The sequence below is a fragment of the Mycena indigotica genome (assembly GCF_014461135.1).
Source record: "Mycena indigotica strain 171206Taipei chromosome Unknown Mind.scaff0008, whole genome shotgun sequence".
NCBI classification, from domain to species: Eukaryota; Fungi; Basidiomycota; class Agaricomycetes; order Agaricales; family Mycenaceae; genus Mycena; species Mycena indigotica.
In genome coordinates this window covers 1,627,539-1,645,644 of record NW_023503007.1, presented here as the reverse complement: position 1 = coordinate 1,645,644, position 18,106 = coordinate 1,627,539, and the positions used below count along the sequence as shown (strand labels likewise).

General features: G+C 50.4%; 4 protein-coding genes across 4 annotated transcripts; 1 reads left to right on the top strand and 3 right to left on the bottom strand.

The window, feature by feature from the left end:
- Positions 1-1,200: 1,200 nt before the first annotated feature.
- Positions 1,201-3,021, bottom strand: MIND_00926500 (Methyltransf-2 domain-containing protein; the record flags this gene model as incomplete). Its single annotated transcript, XM_037365893.1, has 10 exons — positions 1,201-1,338; positions 1,389-1,693; positions 1,747-1,801; positions 1,848-1,996; positions 2,042-2,253; positions 2,300-2,365; positions 2,417-2,540; positions 2,587-2,595; positions 2,651-2,717; positions 2,770-3,021. 10 exons carry the CDS (start codon positions 3,019-3,021, stop codon positions 1,201-1,203), a joined length of 1,377 nt encoding a protein of 458 aa, XP_037217305.1.
- Positions 3,022-7,651: 4,630 nt separating this feature from the next.
- Positions 7,652-9,758, top strand: MIND_00926300 (MFS general substrate transporter; the record flags this gene model as incomplete). The annotated part of the gene is made up of 12 exons (XM_037365892.1): positions 7,652-8,022; positions 8,074-8,100; positions 8,153-8,350; positions 8,404-8,457; positions 8,507-8,652; positions 8,704-8,710; positions 8,759-8,941; positions 9,001-9,231; positions 9,279-9,337; positions 9,391-9,448; positions 9,510-9,627; positions 9,675-9,758. The coding sequence occupies 12 exons, from the start codon at positions 7,652-7,654 to the stop codon at positions 9,756-9,758; spliced, it is 1,536 nt and encodes a 511-aa protein (XP_037217304.1).
- A 411-nt stretch (positions 9,759-10,169) lies between these two features.
- MIND_00926200 (uncharacterized protein) lies at positions 10,170-10,993 on the bottom strand (the record flags this gene model as incomplete). Its single annotated transcript, XM_037365891.1, has 1 exon — positions 10,170-10,993. The coding sequence occupies exon 1, from the start codon at positions 10,722-10,724 to the stop codon at positions 10,170-10,172; it is 555 nt and encodes a 184-aa protein (XP_037217303.1). The 5' UTR covers positions 10,725-10,993.
- Positions 10,994-11,245: 252 nt separating this feature from the next.
- Positions 11,246-13,554, bottom strand: MIND_00926100 (Protein arginine N-methyltransferase; the record flags this gene model as incomplete). The annotated part of the gene is made up of 10 exons (XM_037365890.1): positions 11,246-11,647; positions 11,693-11,731; positions 11,784-12,106; positions 12,156-12,233; positions 12,290-12,574; positions 12,629-12,745; positions 12,795-12,922; positions 12,973-13,152; positions 13,217-13,414; positions 13,466-13,554. The coding sequence occupies 10 exons, from the start codon at positions 13,552-13,554 to the stop codon at positions 11,246-11,248; spliced, it is 1,839 nt and encodes a 612-aa protein (XP_037217302.1).
- Positions 13,555-18,106: the final 4,552 nt, after the last annotated feature.

Genomic DNA, 18,106 nt, shown 5'->3' with positions numbered 1-18,106 from the left:
GACACAGGGATATATCGAAGAACATCCGATTCTTCCTATGGATGTTAATCCACGACGGCTACAAGGTAGGCAAGCACTGGGAACACATACCTGGACACGAGTGGAAAGGCCCGTGTAAAGAACCCCGGTGTGGAGACGTGGATGAATCAATGAAACACATCCTGACGCAGTGTGAAGCGCCAGGCCAGAAAGAAGTCTGGGAGCTTGCCAGCAAGCTGTGGGAAATGAAAACAGGGAGTGAGCTGCCAACACCCACTTCGGGCCAAATCATGGCATGCGGAATGATTGACAAGGCCGACGACGGCACCACAAGGCTGTTCCGGATTCTGATATCGGAGTCGGCACATCTAATCTGGAAGCTCCGTAACGAAAGAGTTATCAATGAGAAAGACCCCGCATCTGGGACCGAGATAACAAGAAAGTGGTGCTGGTCAATCAATAATAGATTACAGATGGACAGAGAAATGACAAATGAGAACAAATACGGGAAAAAGGCCATCCCGAAGGCATTAGTCCGCAAAACTTGGATTAAAACACTGAAAGACGAGAAAGCACTCCCGAGTGACTGGCCAACGTCAAGGGAGGTCGGGGTTTTAGTGGGTGTCGGCTGAGGTGGACAATGATGGGTGGTGATCTGGGGGGTTTATCCCTCCTGCACGCCCTGAGTCTCCCAAGGCTGCAGCCCCACACCAGGTGCCCAAGGGCCAAGTGCGAACGCGCATTTCCTCGAGTGGGTTGATCCGGCTGGCGTGGTTTCAAGTCCATGCCTCACACTTCACGGGTGGTGGATGACCGACAGATGTCGGCCCGGGATGCCTGACGGAATCTCGAAAGAGAACTACGGCAGGCTACTGGGGAGCGAAAGCGATTATTCACTTCTATCTAACGTGCCACAAAAAAAAAAAAAAAAAAAAAACAGAGAGGGAAATTTGTGGTGTGACCGTGTGACCGCGAGTCACACCTAGTCACACCTAGGTGATAGGTCAGAGAGAATTGTGGTTCCAATGTTGCCTGCCAGTCCCAACACGAACTAAAGAAGCTCTGCAAAGCTACCACAAGTTAGAAGGACCACCGCCAAGGCATGCGCATGTGCAAGGTGTCTTTGCCGAGCATTTTCCCTTTTCTTTGCTTGCAAGGCTGTTTCGAATCCAATCGTCCAAATATATTGTTAATATACAAACATCAAAAGACAAGTATAGTTCAGAGTACCGTGGCCACAATATGACACGTCTCTACCCCCGGCAACCGATGGACTCGGACGACCTTCCACCCGCCCTTGCCTAACAAGTCCACGAACCCGCCCACCGTGCGCTCGCATGCATTCAGCATGTTCAGTACCTGATGCCAACGTCAGCGAGGGGTTTGAATGTCTATCAAATTCCGCTGACCGTCATGTCCATCGAATACAGCCTGGCCGCGCCAACTCCGCCATTGGGCAACAACGGTGGCGGCGCAAGCGGGCGGAGGGCCCCAGGAATGTCCTTGATCCGTGGGTCGTCGTGTTCTCCACCAGAAACAACGGGGAGGATGCTGTCCATCACCACAAGCTGGGTCTCTGGCTTCGCAGCGGCACGTAGCTGCTTGAGGATCGTGATACAGGCGTTGTCTCGCCAGTTGTGCAGACAATGGCGGATGATATAAACGTCTGCGGTGCCAAGTCGATTCGCTGGTTGGGCTTCGAAGAAGTTTTGAGCTGAAAGCATGTCAGGTGGAGTAAGATGTGCAGGTGTAAAAGGGGGTGCTCACCCTGGAACTCGACCATCCCGCGTTCAATGTACTCTGGGTAATGTTCAAGCCAGTGCTGGACTCGTTTAGCAAAAGATATTGTTTGAAGAAAAAGCACTCACAATCTTCGCAGCTTCCACAGTCTCCGCCAAATCTTCAATGACGACTTTGTGGCAAGGATATCGTTGGGCGACTGCCAGCGGTGTTGACCCGACACCACTGCCTACATCAACAATGACGCTCCCTTCTGGCAACTGGCTCCAGTCGAATCCTGTTAACGTTAGTCGGGTACAGGATGGGTTTGAGGGTATCGCACCTTGAAATATGAGCTCGTGGCTTTGCGCAGACACGGTACTATGCATCGCCATGCCAAAACGATCTCGTCTGTACTTGTTCTCTGGTCGGTTATACCACTGAAAGATGGATGCTTCTTCAAAGCCAAAAGCACGTCGGAGGGAAACCGGTTCGCCATCCATATCGCGAATCGTCTCAGCGAGATTGGCAGACGCTTTGAATATCTCGTCACCACTATCAAGGCTGTTAACAAGAGCAAACTTGGAGTAAGAAGACGCACCAGAACTCGATTAACGCAGCAGTGCCTTGTGTTCCATGAACAGCACCAGTGAAGCGTTCCTCCCGACTAAGATTACGAGTACAGTTCAAGGACAACCCAAAGGAAGAGCGTGCTCACTTTTCCACAAGAAGTTTCGAGGCTTTCCCTTTGTCCATGGCCGACGAAATCTTGTTGTTGGCAAAAGTCCCAGGAGCAACCTCTCGGAAAATGTGCCAGGTAGACAGAGTCCGCAGAATTTGGGCTGGAGGACGTCAGTGGTATACTGGGCGTGTTGCGGAACCACACACCCAGCACGTCTGCACGAGCCCCCGCTTGGCCTCGCAATGTCCTCGACAGCGAGGCCATCCGGACCTGCCTCCCGCAATATCTCGACGACGTTGAGCTCTGAAGCCACCCTCACTGCAGAGCCGACGTGGAACTACTTTTAGCGTCAGAATAGCGAACGAAAGAAAGAGGGAAAAAAAACTGACGTAACAGGCAGTCAAGACTGCTGTATGAACTGGATTGCGGACGGTGGCAGTGATTTGGGCGGCGGCGGCAATGAGGATGGTGGTTGCGCTTGCCACCACTGGGTCAGCGCGCAAGGCCTCGCTCGGGGTTTGAGGGTCATATGGGTCATCCAGCACCGGCAATGGTGCTTTGGCAGCCGCGTAAGCACCCTCGATGGTGTCTACTGCCTCGGTCATGAGGTTGAGCAGGGCGCGTAGGGTGGAAACAGCCATCCTTGAGAGCGGGGAGGAATGGAGAATGAGACCCAAGCGTCATGAAGTGGTATATCGCGGTGGTGGTGTGTGTGTCAGAAGGCTTGGCCAAAATTGATGCGCTGATGATCGCTCGTAGATTCGCTCCTCGGTGAAGATCTTTCGACCCCCGAGCTCTTCTCCCGGCACCAGCTCACCTCGCCCGCCAGCGGCAACCTTCTTTGATTATCTCCAGAGTCCATCCAGACCGTGAGAGCAGAAAATCACTCGACCATGAATCATTCCCAAATAAATGATACCCGCCCCACAAGTATTCAATATTCTAATACTGACAAGGAACAAATAGCAGTCTGAAATAAATAGATATCACAGTAAATTAATTCTGCAGGAACCGCGCAACGCGCTCATCCGAAAAGATCCCAAAGTGCCCCACCCCGTCGAGCAATTGAACCTCCACATGCTTCCCCAACAGACTGGCACCAAGATCGGGCCATGCGCCTCCCCGACTCACGCGTTTGATGCCATTCTCTGCAACCAGAAGGGCGGCGGGTGCATTGAAAGTCGATAGCCACCGAATGAATGGGCTCGCAAGTGATTCGAGCGAGCACGGCTGGTCCGCGGGGTAGAACGAGCAGAGGAAATCATAAATGTGGCCGACAAACACCCGCGAAATTCGCGCATCTCGCAGATTGGTTGCGGGGACATCAGGGTTGCCGCGTGCTGCTGCCTCGTAGTTGGCTACAGCGACTGCCGGTATTGTTGGATCGTTTGTGAGCAGCGCAGTCACCTCCCCAGCCGCCAGAGCGACGTATTCAGCCTGGGTGACGGCCCGCAAAACACATTCAGCACCCTCCCGGAGGTAGAGCATCGGTAGGTGGTCGAGAAAACACAGCTTTGATACGACCTCGCCTGTCCCCTCCAGCAGCTTCGTCAGCATGACACCGTGAAGTGATGCTGTGCAAAAAGTGGCGATACGATACGGCCCCATAGGCTGCTTTTTGCGGATTTCATCAGCCCAATATTGGACTAAAACCTCCATAGAATCAAGGGGGGTCGAGTCTGTAATGCGAACCCCCCAAATCCGACCCTTGTAGTGTTGTCGAAGGCCATAAAATCGGGCAATCGACCCCGTTGCGCCAGGGAGAATAATAAGTGGCGTATCTGACCCGCCGCAAATTTCCACTATGGGCTGTTCCTGAGCAGCTTCGCATTCAACTTGAGAAGACGGCGTGGAAGAGAGCGTAGTGAGGAGCTCAACTAGAGCAAGAATGGTGGGGTGCGAGTAAACAAAGTTAGTCGGGAGCGATTTATAGTCGAGCTTGTCACCGCTAGCAGCAGCGTGAAGAATAGAATTGCGAATCCAAGTTGCCTGTAAACTTTACAATTGGTCATTAACAGCTTGAGCCTGACAATACTCGTGTGTTTACCTATCACATCCGTGTTGGAAGAGGTCGGCGTCGTCTGGCGGGAGCTCGGCCATGACCTCCCCGACAACCTTGCGTACAAATTCGAGACTCGATGTTGTGTCAAAGCGGACGGGTGACTCCAAGTGCTTTTGGAAGGAGTCTTCCACATCCTCGTATAATCTTGCGATGTCCTGGTCGTATGAATGCAGCACCCATTGGCGTGACGGGATGCCCTTAGCAGTGAGCTGCAAAGGCTTCGCCGAGTTTGCAACCAAGATCATCTGAGAACAAAGTCAGATGAATTTACCCCGTTTTGTCCTCCGCGTACCTCTTTAAAAATTCGCGAATGAGTGGGTGCTATACGATTGGCCTCCTCGACGCCGTCCCTATGTCGTTCATCAACGCACAAAAGACGATCCATCACCGTCTAACGTACCAGATCAATTGTCGGAACGCGGCAACTTGCGATAAATCACTCGGATCAACGCGCTCCTCATCCTCCGGAAACACGATCACGCCGGCGTGAAACCGTCCGTGTCCGAAAATGATGGCATGTTTGATCGCCGCGTGTTCGTTGAGGATCTTCTCTGCGCCTACAATCAGCGGCGCCCAACTCAAGATTGACATAAACTGTCCACACACCGATCGGGACGGGGTTCGTCTACGGGGATGTTTAATTTTACGGACGTCAAGGGAATCAATCAAGCACGCACCTTTTCGCCATTCGAGTGCACGATTTGGTCATCTGCGATGTATAAGACTATGTCTTTCCCATCCTCTACCTGACTTGCCTCTTCGCCCAAACACCTTCCAAAGACTTGAATTCGTCGGATGCTGGAGGAAGAGGTCCTTGGTATCGAGGGCATCCGCATCATCGAGGACAGTGTCGAGCATCGCTGGAGTGTGAGAGCTACATTTCTGGTAGGGCGGGCGCCTAGGTGAGCATAAGCAACTGGGCGATGACTAGACATACCTTTAAAAAGAGTTGATGGACGCCTGAGACGCCGGCATCTTCGATTGGTTTGAAAACGGGATCGGCATGGGGAGATAGCTAAATCGGTGCGTGGCATAAATAGAGCGAAATACTAATAATACAGCTGGCCGCACCTGGAACCAATCCCAGCCCTCTGTGGGATTCGCAGTTGGGATGATCATTGAGACGCCACTCGCCTCTGTCCTACGTCAGGCTTAATAGACTGTTGCTCAGGCTTGCATCAGAGGAGAGAAACTAACGAGCCATATTGATGTACAAGATGTACTCCATTGGCCACAAGATCGTCTCCAACGGTAGCTGTATTCTTGTCAGCGACACCTTCGAATGACGGGAGAATCATCCCTACGCCTCAAGGGTCCGCCACCGAAGATCTAGGCAGTGATAAGCCGAGGGCAAACTGGAATAGAATTGCTCACGACCGCTGTCAACTGACTCAGCAATGACACGGTGGGCGTATCCAAATGAAGCGTCTACCAAGGATCAGTACGAGCTAATATATGCATTTACAGCCGTTACCTCGAGGAATGTCGGCGTACAAACAAACATTGTGGAACCGGTCGCCCTGACTGCATTGAGGATAGCGTCGCTAGTAGGTGCTTTCGGCATTGGAGAAGCGGGAGAAAACGCCGCGAGTGCCATGCCGGTGTAGATCTAGAATCTAATTGCAAACGCAACCACTGAGTTTATGTGTAGCTTACCGCGTAAAGGAATTCATTCAGCCCAAGCATGTCTAAAAGCCGTATCCTAAGCGACAGCTCCACAAATTCGGGGGCAATACGTACGGCACATGGGAATGGTATGGACCTATAAAGCATCAGCATAGCGGTAAGGATAGACAGGGTAGCCAAGACATGCCGAAAGAACTTGACCACAGAGGTCTACCTCGCCATAGTCTGTCCTGCAATCAGCGAGCTGTGACAACACAAACGAGAAACATTGCTTACAAGGGGTAAGACCTGCTTCGCGGAGGAACCGGTGCGTAATGTGAATAATTTTGGGAAACGAAGTCGATCCTACAGTTCTAGGTCAATATGTCGACGCAAAAACGGTAGCGATAGGTATGCATACCGGAGGAATGCATAATGACGGCAAGGTCATCTTCGACCACCTTTGGCTGTGGAAATGAAGACAATTCACATGGAAGCTCGTTGGAGCCAAACAGCTCGTCGTAGGACGGGAATTCGAGGATATCAAGCGCCGTCCCCATGCGCTCTCGCACAGAGTTAGCGAGCTTAACTATAGAGCTATCGGAGCTGTTGACAAGAAGGTGGTGGCAAGCGGTCGACTCCAGAAGATGTGCAATAGCAGCATCCGAATTGCGCGGGGAAATGGGGAATGGTACGAAGCCTGCGAGGAGAAGCCCTGCAAGCCCGGTAAGGTAGGTTACTTGATCTAAAACTTGTGAGTATTGAGAGATTTCCTCGAGAAAAAAATGCTAACCAGTCGTTGCGAGAATACCAATGACTGTGCCCATGAAGGACAAACCGGTGAGCCGCGTAGAAAAAAGTCTCCCCATTCGGTGAAATGCACGATACGCTTCTGCCCAGGTAATATTTTTCTTGTCTCCTGATGCGTCGTCTCGGTAAACAAACGCCGGATGGGCCGGACTGAGTCTGGCATGGTGGGACAAGACGTCGGGGAGCAGTAGCAGAGCAGGGTCAACATCTGCGAGCGGAAGCGGCGTGAATGTAAGGGACATTGCGCCCTGCGGCCGGGGTGGTAGTCGTATGTGTAACGGCATTGCAATTGGCGGAGTCTCGAGGGATAACGACCGTGACATGAACATACAGAAGAGCGGTTTTCCAGTCTCAGCCGAGCATGTTCAGATACTTAGACCCTTTGGGACCTCCTACAAAAGTTCGCGATGTGCATCACGAGCCAATGAATCTTCCTAGACAACTGTATGAAGTCAGCGCCAGTCTTCCAGTGGCTGTTACTAACCGCTCAGCGGGGGTAGAGTGCGGTGCGACCTCAGCGCTCGTATGTGCACCGGTATCAGGCTTCTATCCATCGGTGATTCGCAGACGGTCGGGCAGCTCACCACACCAGCTGGGCTATACCAGTCAACTGGTTGTAATGGAGAAGAAAATGAGATCATGAAAATGATGTGACACCTGTCAAAACTGGGTGCAATTGCTTCTTAACCTTCGACGTCGACCTCACCACGTTGTGCAAGATCTGTCATCTCTCGAGTTGATCTTGCCACACATCGTCCCGCGTTACCCGAGCATGCTCCGCAGATTGCACGCCCATGATCTTCGAATTTCGAAGATGTAGTTTTCGCAAAATCGGAGCAGCTGATATTCTCCGTGATTCGCCGTCTGCCACCCTTCGACACCCTTCTATGTATCTTGTCTCAACTATCCCTGCAAGAGCGGGTCAGATTCCGGAAGCTGTGGGGGGGGGCACGTTTCGTTTTTGGTGCGAGAACATTAACGCGCGACCCTACCCTACCACCCTCAGAATGAGCCTTGCCCACTCGGACGCGGAGAAGCAACAGTCAGAGAAGCGCTCCTCCCAAGAGGTCGCCTTGACTCTGAATCGGAACGAGACAGAAGCTCACCAACACACCCTCGAGTTCCCGGATGGCGGTTTTCAAGCTTGGAGCACTGTTGTTGGAGCGTGCGTCGTCATAATAACATCTGTCTTTCCCATTTATGACTTCCATACTAGCTGGCTTGTCCTCTTCTCCACCTTCGGGTTCACATTTCCGCTATTTTCCACTCAATTTCATTTTCTTACTGTTCCACAGGTTTGCCTATGCATTTGGTGTCTTCGAAGACTACTACGTTCGGGTGTACCTTCCAGACAACAGTCCGAGTGCCATCGCGTGGATAGGCAGTGTGCAGTACATGCTCCCATACCTCCTGGCGCCGTTCGTTGGGCAGATTTTCGACAGTGGGGGCTTTCATAAGCTGCAAATATCTGGCGCAATCCTGTTCACGTTCTCGTCCGTCCGAGTTCCCGTTTTGCTGCCTGCTCATGTCTAACTTAATCTTCTAGAGTGTTCATGTTATCTCTGGCGAAGCAAAATAACTATTACCAGATCTTCCTCGCGTAATGCCACCTCTTCTTTCTCGAATTCTAATTGACTCATGTTTTTCAGACAGGGAATTGGTATGGGCATCGGACTCGCACTCACGTTCCTCCCTTCCGTCACGATAGTATTCCACCATTTCAAGCGTCATAGAGGGCTGGCATCCGGGCTCGTCCTGAGCGGCTCCTCCATCGGCGCCGCCGTTTTTCCGATTAGTATGTCCTTCATATTCTCGCCAGGCTTCCGTGACTGACAGATCCCTACAGTGATCAAGTAAGAACGGTGTTTGCACTGTCTCAAAAACTAACGCTTTCGCTTCAGCCACCTTCTCCCTCGACTTGGCTTCGGTAACACTTTGCGTGCCTGTGGAGCTATAATCCCGCCCTGCCTTCTAGTGGGAAATTGCCTCATGCGCACCAGGCTCCCGCCTCATGCAACACACAACCCCTTCGCACACGCAAAATCCTTCTTCTCTGAGCCCGCCTATGTTTTCTCCGTCTTCGCGTCCGTCCGCTCTGTTTCTCCCGTTGACTTCCATGTAACCTAACATAAACTTTTCCCAGCGTCTTCGCGGGCTTCACTGGGCTGTACTTCCCGGTGGTATACATTCAACTCTTGAGTATTCAACATGGGCTCAGCACCCATCTTGCGTTCTACGCCGTCACGATGCTCAACGCCTTCGGAACGGTCTTCCGGCTCCTTGGCACGCACGCTGCAGACCGCTATGGCCCGCTGGCCGTTATGATGGTCTGCTCTGTTGGCGCAGGCGGCATGATCTTCGCCATGCTCGGATTGTACGGTTCGCCTTCGAACTTGGGTTTCGTCTGATGCGGAGATACAGAACAAACGCGCCATCGTTGGTTATTATCAGCTTGTTGTACGGCTCGTTCTACAGCACCTGTGAGCTCCTCTCCTCTCGTAGTCGCTCACATCCGTTGACATCATATACGCAGGGCTCGCACTCGGATTCCCCTGTGTGGCTGTCCTAGCGAAAGGACCAGAAGAAATTGGGTGTGTTTTGTCTCGGCCTTTTCCTCATTGTGAGCGTCTCTCATCGACTGCCCATCTGCAGTGCCCGCGGCGGCATCGCGCTCGCCTTTGGAAGTATTGGCACGCTGATATCTGCGCCAATCCAAGGCGCGCTCCTCACGAAGCAGTTTCATTGGATTCGCCCAATTGTGTTCTCTGCGGTGGGTATCTGCCTATATTGTTAACAATGCAGTTGATGATGACGCAGACTGTCGTGCTGGTATCCGGTGTGGCCTGGGCGATGACGCTGTGGTTACATTCAAAACGGATGAGGAGGGCGGCAAAGGAATAAGAGGATTCAGAGTGCACTGAGGGCAAAAGCTTGTGATTGTGAAAATTTTAAATACAAATCCCAATGACTTGAAGACAAGACAAGACAAGTATATTCACAGTGCTCCTACGTTACTTGCTGGTAACTGCTAAACTTTTTGTCGTTCTCAATTTCAACTTTCAAGTTTCCTCAAGATTCCTTTTCGAAGCCAAGAGCAGGAAGAATTCCTGTCTAGTCAGTCTGTTTGGATGGCTCGAGCCCAAATGCAAGTATGGCATAATCATCTCGGAATTGCGTCTTGATACTAGTAGTACAAAAAAAGCCTTTACAACGAGTGCCCAGAGAAAAAACACAGGATACAGACAACCACATGAAAGGCTTTTAGAGGGGTTATTCACGAAGTCACGGTGGCGTACGTAGGAAAATACGTACCTATGGACACACATCCGACCCAATACTACCCTTGGCGTCGGCCTCTTCGGCGTTGCCAAGCTCTGCATCCATCCTTCTCCGTATCCTTCTCGGTCGGCGCGCTAGCCGCAGTCTCCTCACGCCTTCCATCGTGCCAAACACGACGCCCGCACAGCCGGTCGTGACCTGCAAAACGTCCAGCGGCGACAGGCCTGCCAGCGTGTCGAGCAGCTGTCCCGCCCAATACGGCGCGGTCGGGTGGGCGGTCAGGAAGAGGCGGAGGTAGTATTCGACCGCGTAGAGCAGCGCGAGAAGGACGACAAAGGAGAGGAGGACGGTTATCGTGAACTCCAGGAGGAGCTGGCTGTCGTCAGCTGATTTTCGCCTTGGTGGCGATTTGAGGCCTGTCGTCGTGCTTGTCGTTGGCGCGGGTGCGGGCTGGCCAGCGACTGGGACAGGGACCATGGTGGGGCGCTTGTCGAGGGCCTGGGGCTGCATGGGGCGGGGAGAGCGTAGGAAGGATATCCGCCCGTCTAGCCTCTGGGTCGTGTGCCCTTTTGAACTAATCGCGCTCATCGGTCGGGGAAAGCTAGGGCTTGGCACGGAGCAAACGTCCAGCGGGGGCAATCCTACTGCTGCTCGACAAGTCAGTGGAGCCAGGTGTGTGGCGATACGTGCTCACTGCAGGTGCCGAATGACGACGCGAGACAGGCAGCGCTCCGCAGACGGGAACGACGGTAGGGGTAGGGAAGAAAGGTGCGGGGAGAGGAGATGGGCACATGGACAGGTGGGAAGACTCCGAAGAGATGCGGCGGCGGCAGTGATGTCGAGTCTTGACATTCGAGAAGTCAGGCTTCGGATAAACAGACATCGTGCTGGGAAGATGCAAAAGGCAAAATCTTCGCACACGCGTCAGTACGTTGATCCGTTTGAGAACCGGAAACCTCAAGAATTTATTAGCTATAGCCCTCCAGCTGTTTAATCCTCCACATTTGTAGTTCAGCGGAGAAATAACAAAGTTGCAATATTATAATCAATATTCACATGGATATTATATTATACCCCCGAGTCGAAGTACTAAAAAAAGTCCTCCGCGTCTACTGCTCTGCAGCAGCGACCGTGACGAATCCATCGCGCCCCTCGACGCGCCCCAGCGTCACCTTCTCATCCACCCGTTCCCTCACCTGACTTTTCTGCACACCATGGAAGACATCCTGCATCCCGCCGGCCGCCGCGGCGGACATCAGCAGCCACGGATCACCCGCGTCGAACTTGGCATGGCTCACGGGCACGCCGGCGTTGTACCACTGCGCGACCAAGGCAACCGCGATGGTGACGGCCGCAAAGACGAAAATCGGGATAAGCACGAGGGTGCTGGAGCGCGACTTGTATTCCCAGCCGAGCGTCTGGACAAACGCGAAGCCCGTGCTGGTGCGCAGCTTGTCGGGCGTGAGGCGGCCCTGTCGCTGGAGCTCCTGCGCAAGGCGGGTCTTTACCACCTAAGAGCCATCAGCGCATGGTCAAAACAGGTAAGCACTCCTCACTGTCGCACTCAGCTCGACCAGTCCTGTCATATATGACTCCTAGATCTGAATTTAAAGCAATGCTCTGCATTATGAAGCACCGACAACTCACGATGATTCGCGCAAAGTTCGCCATGTCTGCTGGATTGTTGACATCGACAGTGTCAAACGCACCCTGCTGCGTCGAGATGCTCACGAGCGTGTCGCCAATGATATTGCTGTCGGCCGACTGTCCATACGCAATTGTATTTTGCACCGATCTAAGGCTCAGCGCACCCATCGTGCCGAGCGGGAACGGGACCACATCGGGGGCATTATAAAACTCTGTGCTGATGGAGTTTCCCGAGGTATAGTTGGAGAGGGTGACTCGAATGGAAGTGGTCATCTCGCAGACAAAGTCGCCAGGATAGATACCCTGGCCGTCGACAACCATATCTAGGCATCTCCGTTTTAGTGGGACCCTGAGATTCAGCAGATAACTCACAAAAGGTCGGACCCGCAGGATGGTCGCATTTCTGCTGGAACACATAAAAGGTGCTATTCCGGTCGTCGGTCATTATAGCTGGAGGAGATGGCTTTAAATGAAATGCCAATAAGAAGAGCAAGGCAGAATCGTACTTTGACCAGAGTCGCAAGCTGTTCTAATTCCCCACAAGAAGCTATCCGGCAGGTCGGGATCATTGACGCGTTTTGCGACTCGAGAGATGGGTGGGTTGAGCGTTGCAAATGTGGAGAAGGCACACGAAACGTCCAGCTCAATGCCTTGCTGCTCCATTACGACGAATGCGTCTGCAAGAGAGGTTGATGGCGGGAAAGCAGCGGTGTTTACGACGTTGAAAAGCCCGCTGTCTTCGGCCAGTTTTGAGGTATCGCTTAGGGTGAGATTGAGTGGGACTATGCCACCTAAGATGAATGCTGTAAGCCTTTCGAAAGAATGGCAAAAAAAGAGACACGGACATGTGGACAATGCATGGGTGTAATTTCCAAACTCAATCACGCCCGGCTGGCTAACGTATGCGCTCGCTGACGCGTAGCCGCTTGCCATGAGAGCAGGTATGATGTCGAAATTGTTGACTGGGTACTCAAAGTCAGCTATCGTGTGATCGGAAAACATCATATTTACTGGATTGATAGACCGTTTCTGTGAGATTCGCCAACTCGGCCTGTGTGGATGTGGAGTTCAAGTCGAGTTCATTCGCAATGATCGGGACGAGGACAGTAATGCGGCTCGGTGTAAGCAGCGAGGACCATCTTCACGGTTTCTCAGCTCGATTATTCAAATAGAGCAGGGGAAAACGCACCCTGGTGTCTGACCTAGTCCCAGAAGGAAGACGAAAGCACTGGCGATGAACCAGTTCTTGTATGCGGGGTCGAGAATGACCGACTTCTTGGACAGCTTGACGCCAAATCCAATGGCAGAAATCGGGAGCGGACGGGTAAGGGCAACGATGAGCGCGTGCCTTACAGCTTCGGCAAAGAGGCTGCAGAACCCATGAGCCCTTCATAGTCAGTGGTCACGATCAATGCGCCAGAGTGGCCACTCACAAGGACGAGAACATCGACAGCGCGGTGGCTACGGTCGTGAAGGTGTACGTCTGCACCTGCGGGTTGCTCTCGAAGAACTCGACTGGCTGCTTGCCCATCGGGATCTGCTTCTTATGGCGCACGGCGAGTAGCACGGACAAGGCAATGACCACGAGCATGATTTGGCCACCAACGATGAAGCTGAGCCACGCAACGCGCCTGTTCCACGTGTATGAGTATCCGCTGAAGCTGGGACTGAAGTACACGCACTTTGTCTTCGCCTGCTCGCCAGGCATCTGCTTCTCATCCGTCCCAGTCGACGAGTCGGAGTTTGCCCGGGATTGGTGGTGGAGATGCATGGCGAAGTAAAGAGGGCGCCAACTCCAAGCTCCGACCAACAACTCAGTCAGTTTAAAGGACACCAGCTTGTTTTTCGGGCCGATTAGGCAAATGGCTCCATCTTCTTCGGCGTCGAGCGCTCGGTTCGCAGAGCTTAACGCAGAGTGTCCCCCCTAATTGATGTGTCAAGCACAGGCCATGGCCAGCCGAGAACAGGTAGCGGTACAGGTAAGTAACGGAGGAGACGAAAAATAAAGAGGGTACTGTAGATGAATATCATGATCGATGATGTGACAAGTAATATTTGATTGGTCACCAGATTGGGCACTAGGAAAATTCCAAACTTACTTTTTTCCTCATTCAAACATGGGTTGAGTGTAGACATTTTGATTCATGTTTCCATATAGAAGAAATAAAATATGTCTATTTTGATATGTCTTTCACTGGGTACTTATTTAGCTTTCTGTGACTCACAAAATAATATCTTTGAGAGAGGGATTGCATCAGGAAAAAGAAAAATTCTCGATAGCTGTCACCAAATGCTGGAGAGCACCAGTAGCCTCGGTAGGCCTGGTAGTATTTAGCGTGCATCTATGTATTGTTGGGTAGCTCCGGGTATCACCACACAGATCTGCCTGTAGATGCTGATAGCCGAAGGCCCTTGACGATCACCATGATCATGCAGCTAATATCCTCGAGAGTTGCCAACTATGTAATACACTACCTACTTATGGTGTACTGGGGTATATATTCTCATATTTGACACCCTGGTTCATTCCAAGGTTGCAAGACAACTTCCAATTTCTTCTAAGTCCGAATTCACATGTCGATCGATTGCGTGCTTGATGTGATTGATGGTCGCGCTGTCATATAAAGTGGCGTGATTTTCGTCAGCAACACTTCACCTTTCCCCCTCATCTTCCCCCCCCTTCCGACTGTCCCTTCCCCCATCCGTCCATCCATCCGTCCACCCTTGTCCCCCGGCCTACCGCCATTCGTGGCTACCTGACTGCTGCTACGTATACCATGTGGTGTGTGTGTGGTTGTCCTGCCCGCCTCCATGCTAACATTTTTAGAAGTGCTCGTTGCTGCCCTCAGCCGTATGGGTGAGTTTTCGTCGCAGCTAGCATTCATTTTCTCATCAACAGTCCAGCTCTCTCGCCTCCCCTCATGTGCTCCGCTGCCCGCAAACACATCCGCCTTCAACCCCCCTCTTCGCTACCTCTCATCTCCGTTGTCTTTGAGCTTCATCGTCAGTTTATCGGGGTTGGTCTCAGCAGGGCCGAGGGGGTGGATGAGACCCGGGGTTGGTGGTGTGGGGCATGGGTGGATTTCATATGTTCAGGTTGTGTTTGTTGTAGCGTACCTCCAAGTCAATGCAATGCAATCAATTTTTATGTCCTCCTTCGATGAATATAAGCACTGGCCTAGGATGAGTAATCAATTCTATTCATGACTACCATCAAGTTCGGTGGCAGCTAGCCGATGCTACCCAGTACTACCTAGACATGACAGGTGATTGTGGTAGCACTACCTAGTGGGGTACTTGTCTACCCCACTACCCTATCTACTACGACTATCGAGCACTACAGGGAAAAGTTCTTTTTCCCTGATGTGAAAGGTTATTTCAGAGCTGACATTTCTATATAGCTTTCAATACCTCTGCCTATGTGTTATGAAGGATATATCTTTATTCTCTTTGGGATGTTTATATTCATGTTTGTCTGTAGCATAAAGAACATTTTTGTGCAAGGGGTATGTGAGTTGGACCAGAGATGGAGCCGTCCAGAGGGTTGGAACCGGGTTATAATATGAATAATTATAAATTGTAAAGTCTCCCAACTTTTCAGTAAGGTAGACGACATTTGACTTCATCAACCGTGACTGATGACTGATTTACACAGCCACATGTGAAATTTTGAAGAGAGATTTTTCAGATAGCACTGTAATAAGCAGAAAACACCAAATAAACACTTGAACTTTTTTGGGGCAAAAATTATACTTAGCTGAGGGTTCATGTTCTATCACCTTAGCTGAGAGCTTAAAAGTCTGTTTTCAAGCTTATTTCAATCTATCTATAATGTGTACAAGTCAAGTCCGATGACATGATAGGAAGATCATCCCCAGTGAGAAGTCGGGAGGCCCAAACGGTATAGAGTGAGACCAAAACAGCTATATTCATTATGTCTCACTTTGTCGCGTTTGATCAAATTTTTGTCCTAAAATCCAGTGATTTAGAGGCATGAATTGAGACCGAATGTCTACAACAATACAACTGTCCCGTTTGATAACATTCCATACAGCACTTGCTTTGCGGATACCCGGATGAAATGGGATATAATGTGATGTATTGAACACTACCATAATACACCAGTAGCCTGCTATTCATTTAACCCTCCCACAGTGAAATCACCAGCTCCCCTCCCTGTCTCCCACAGACCACAGCCCCCTCAACCATGCAGCGCTGCAGTGGCCGTGGTGCCATCAAGTGTGATGTTGGGCCTAAACATACCCAGTGAGATACTGTAGTAATTTATTCAATTCAGCAGTCACGCGTCACACCGGCCCTTCGATGCCAAAATATTTCGGCGTGTCACGGGCCCACAGCCGGATGCCGAATGTCAAACAACCATCAAAAAAATTTTGGCGGCCCTCTGGGCCGCTCCAGTATGCCGAAAATTTTCGGCGGTCACACACATTGACAGGAGGCGCCGAAAATTTAATTTTGGCACCAATGTCACACCCTTTTGGCACGCCAAATTGAATAAATTGCTACAGTATGGTATCTAACTACAAGGCTTCGTGAGCCTGCTGCAAAAATTGGAGGTGAAAGAAACATACCTAACAAACACCTGCAGCTCGTCTTCTAGAACACACACACCTTGGAGGTACTCATTAGCAGGCTGTGAGTGAGCAAGAGAAACAACATACCCAGCGAGCTACCCATGCCACTGTCTAGCATATATCAACTCTTTCACCCTCCCATGCTAGAAGGCCAACATCTTGAGTAGGACAGCATAACAAACACTAGCATAGGAGGGAAGGCCTGGAGACCCGGGGAGGGAGGTGGAGGAAACATGGTGGAAAGAGGAGAAGAAGGTGCTTGGGGCAGTGCACAACATGGCACCATTTTGAATCTTTCTGATGACATACAGATTGATGCAATGGTGATGTTAGTGGACTTGGGGCAATTTCAGACAAGAATTGCACTTCAAAGAAGAGTTGTGGATGATGGAATGAGACTAAATTATGAGAGCATCAAAACTACACACAATTTATCCCAAATGATTACATTGATCTGACATGTGCTGTCAGATTTTCGAAAACAACCTCATTCTATACCGTTTGGGCCCACCGACTTCTCACTGGGATCGATCATCTCAGATGTGATTACATACACGTGACAATCAGTCATGTGACATGACATGTAACATGCGAATATTTTGTGATCCTTAAGATGAAAATGCTCAGAAAGCCAAATAATAGCTAGAAAAAAAACAAGGAATAGTTTCCTAAAGAGGAAGGCATAACTTGGTCTTTGGGGGCAGATATGGAAAATTTAAACCTACAATCTGCTCAGGCCACTGAATGCTTCATTTTCTAGGTTTTCAAATTTCTCTAACTTATTCCCTCATGACGGAGTAAGGATGTCACGGATTTTGATGCCATCACTCGATGACATCAAATGTCGTCTACCTTATGTGTAGACAGGTTCTCATCAGGACTCAGGGGTCCTCACTTATAGGGTCATGGGCTTATGTAGGTCTATTGGTGGGACAGCAAGGGTATAAGCATAACCATTATATTTTTTTTGGAAACTTGCAATGTTTATAATATTAATATTTTGACTCCGAGGCAGTAAATTATTACGTGTGCCATAGTTTGATTACATGGTCTTGTAAGCAACGGGCCACTCTCCCTACCTTATGAGCGTAGATCGTTAATCTGTCCTTATAAGGGTTTTTCCCGGTTTCCGACATCATTCATGTTGGAATTTTTTTTTTTGCCTGAAAATGCCAAATTAGGCAATTTAAGGCTGGAAGGCAAATCCGGCTTAAAAGGCGGTTCATATTTCATAAGATCGTATCATTCTGCCAAATTGACGTGATCTTGCCAAGATGCGGCAATCCTGCCAAATTAGGCCAACTTTATATGGCATTTTATACTTTGACGTCCACTTACAATATAACCCAATCTTTGCAAGAGAGTGTATTCTTATAAGGCATTTTAAAACTGAGCATTATTAAAAGGCTATATAAGGTGTCCTGTAGTCATCCAAGGGGGCCAAAAAAAAGTCAAAAGGAAAGGGCTCCTTTTTGTAGTCATTTGTTACAGTAGTGATTACTACTAGCCATTATTTGTTATACTGAACTGAAACCATGTAAGGAAGTAATGAAGGAGGAAATTGAGGACTTATAATGTGTTTACAGGAGGATTTGAACCGAGGGTACTACAATACAGGAAAGGTAAAAGACAATCTAGACTACATATTGATTTATAAAAGAGAAGAGCAGAGCATTACATCACTTTCCGGGGGGTGTACTGATGGGTGGTAAGCAACAGTCAATGCTC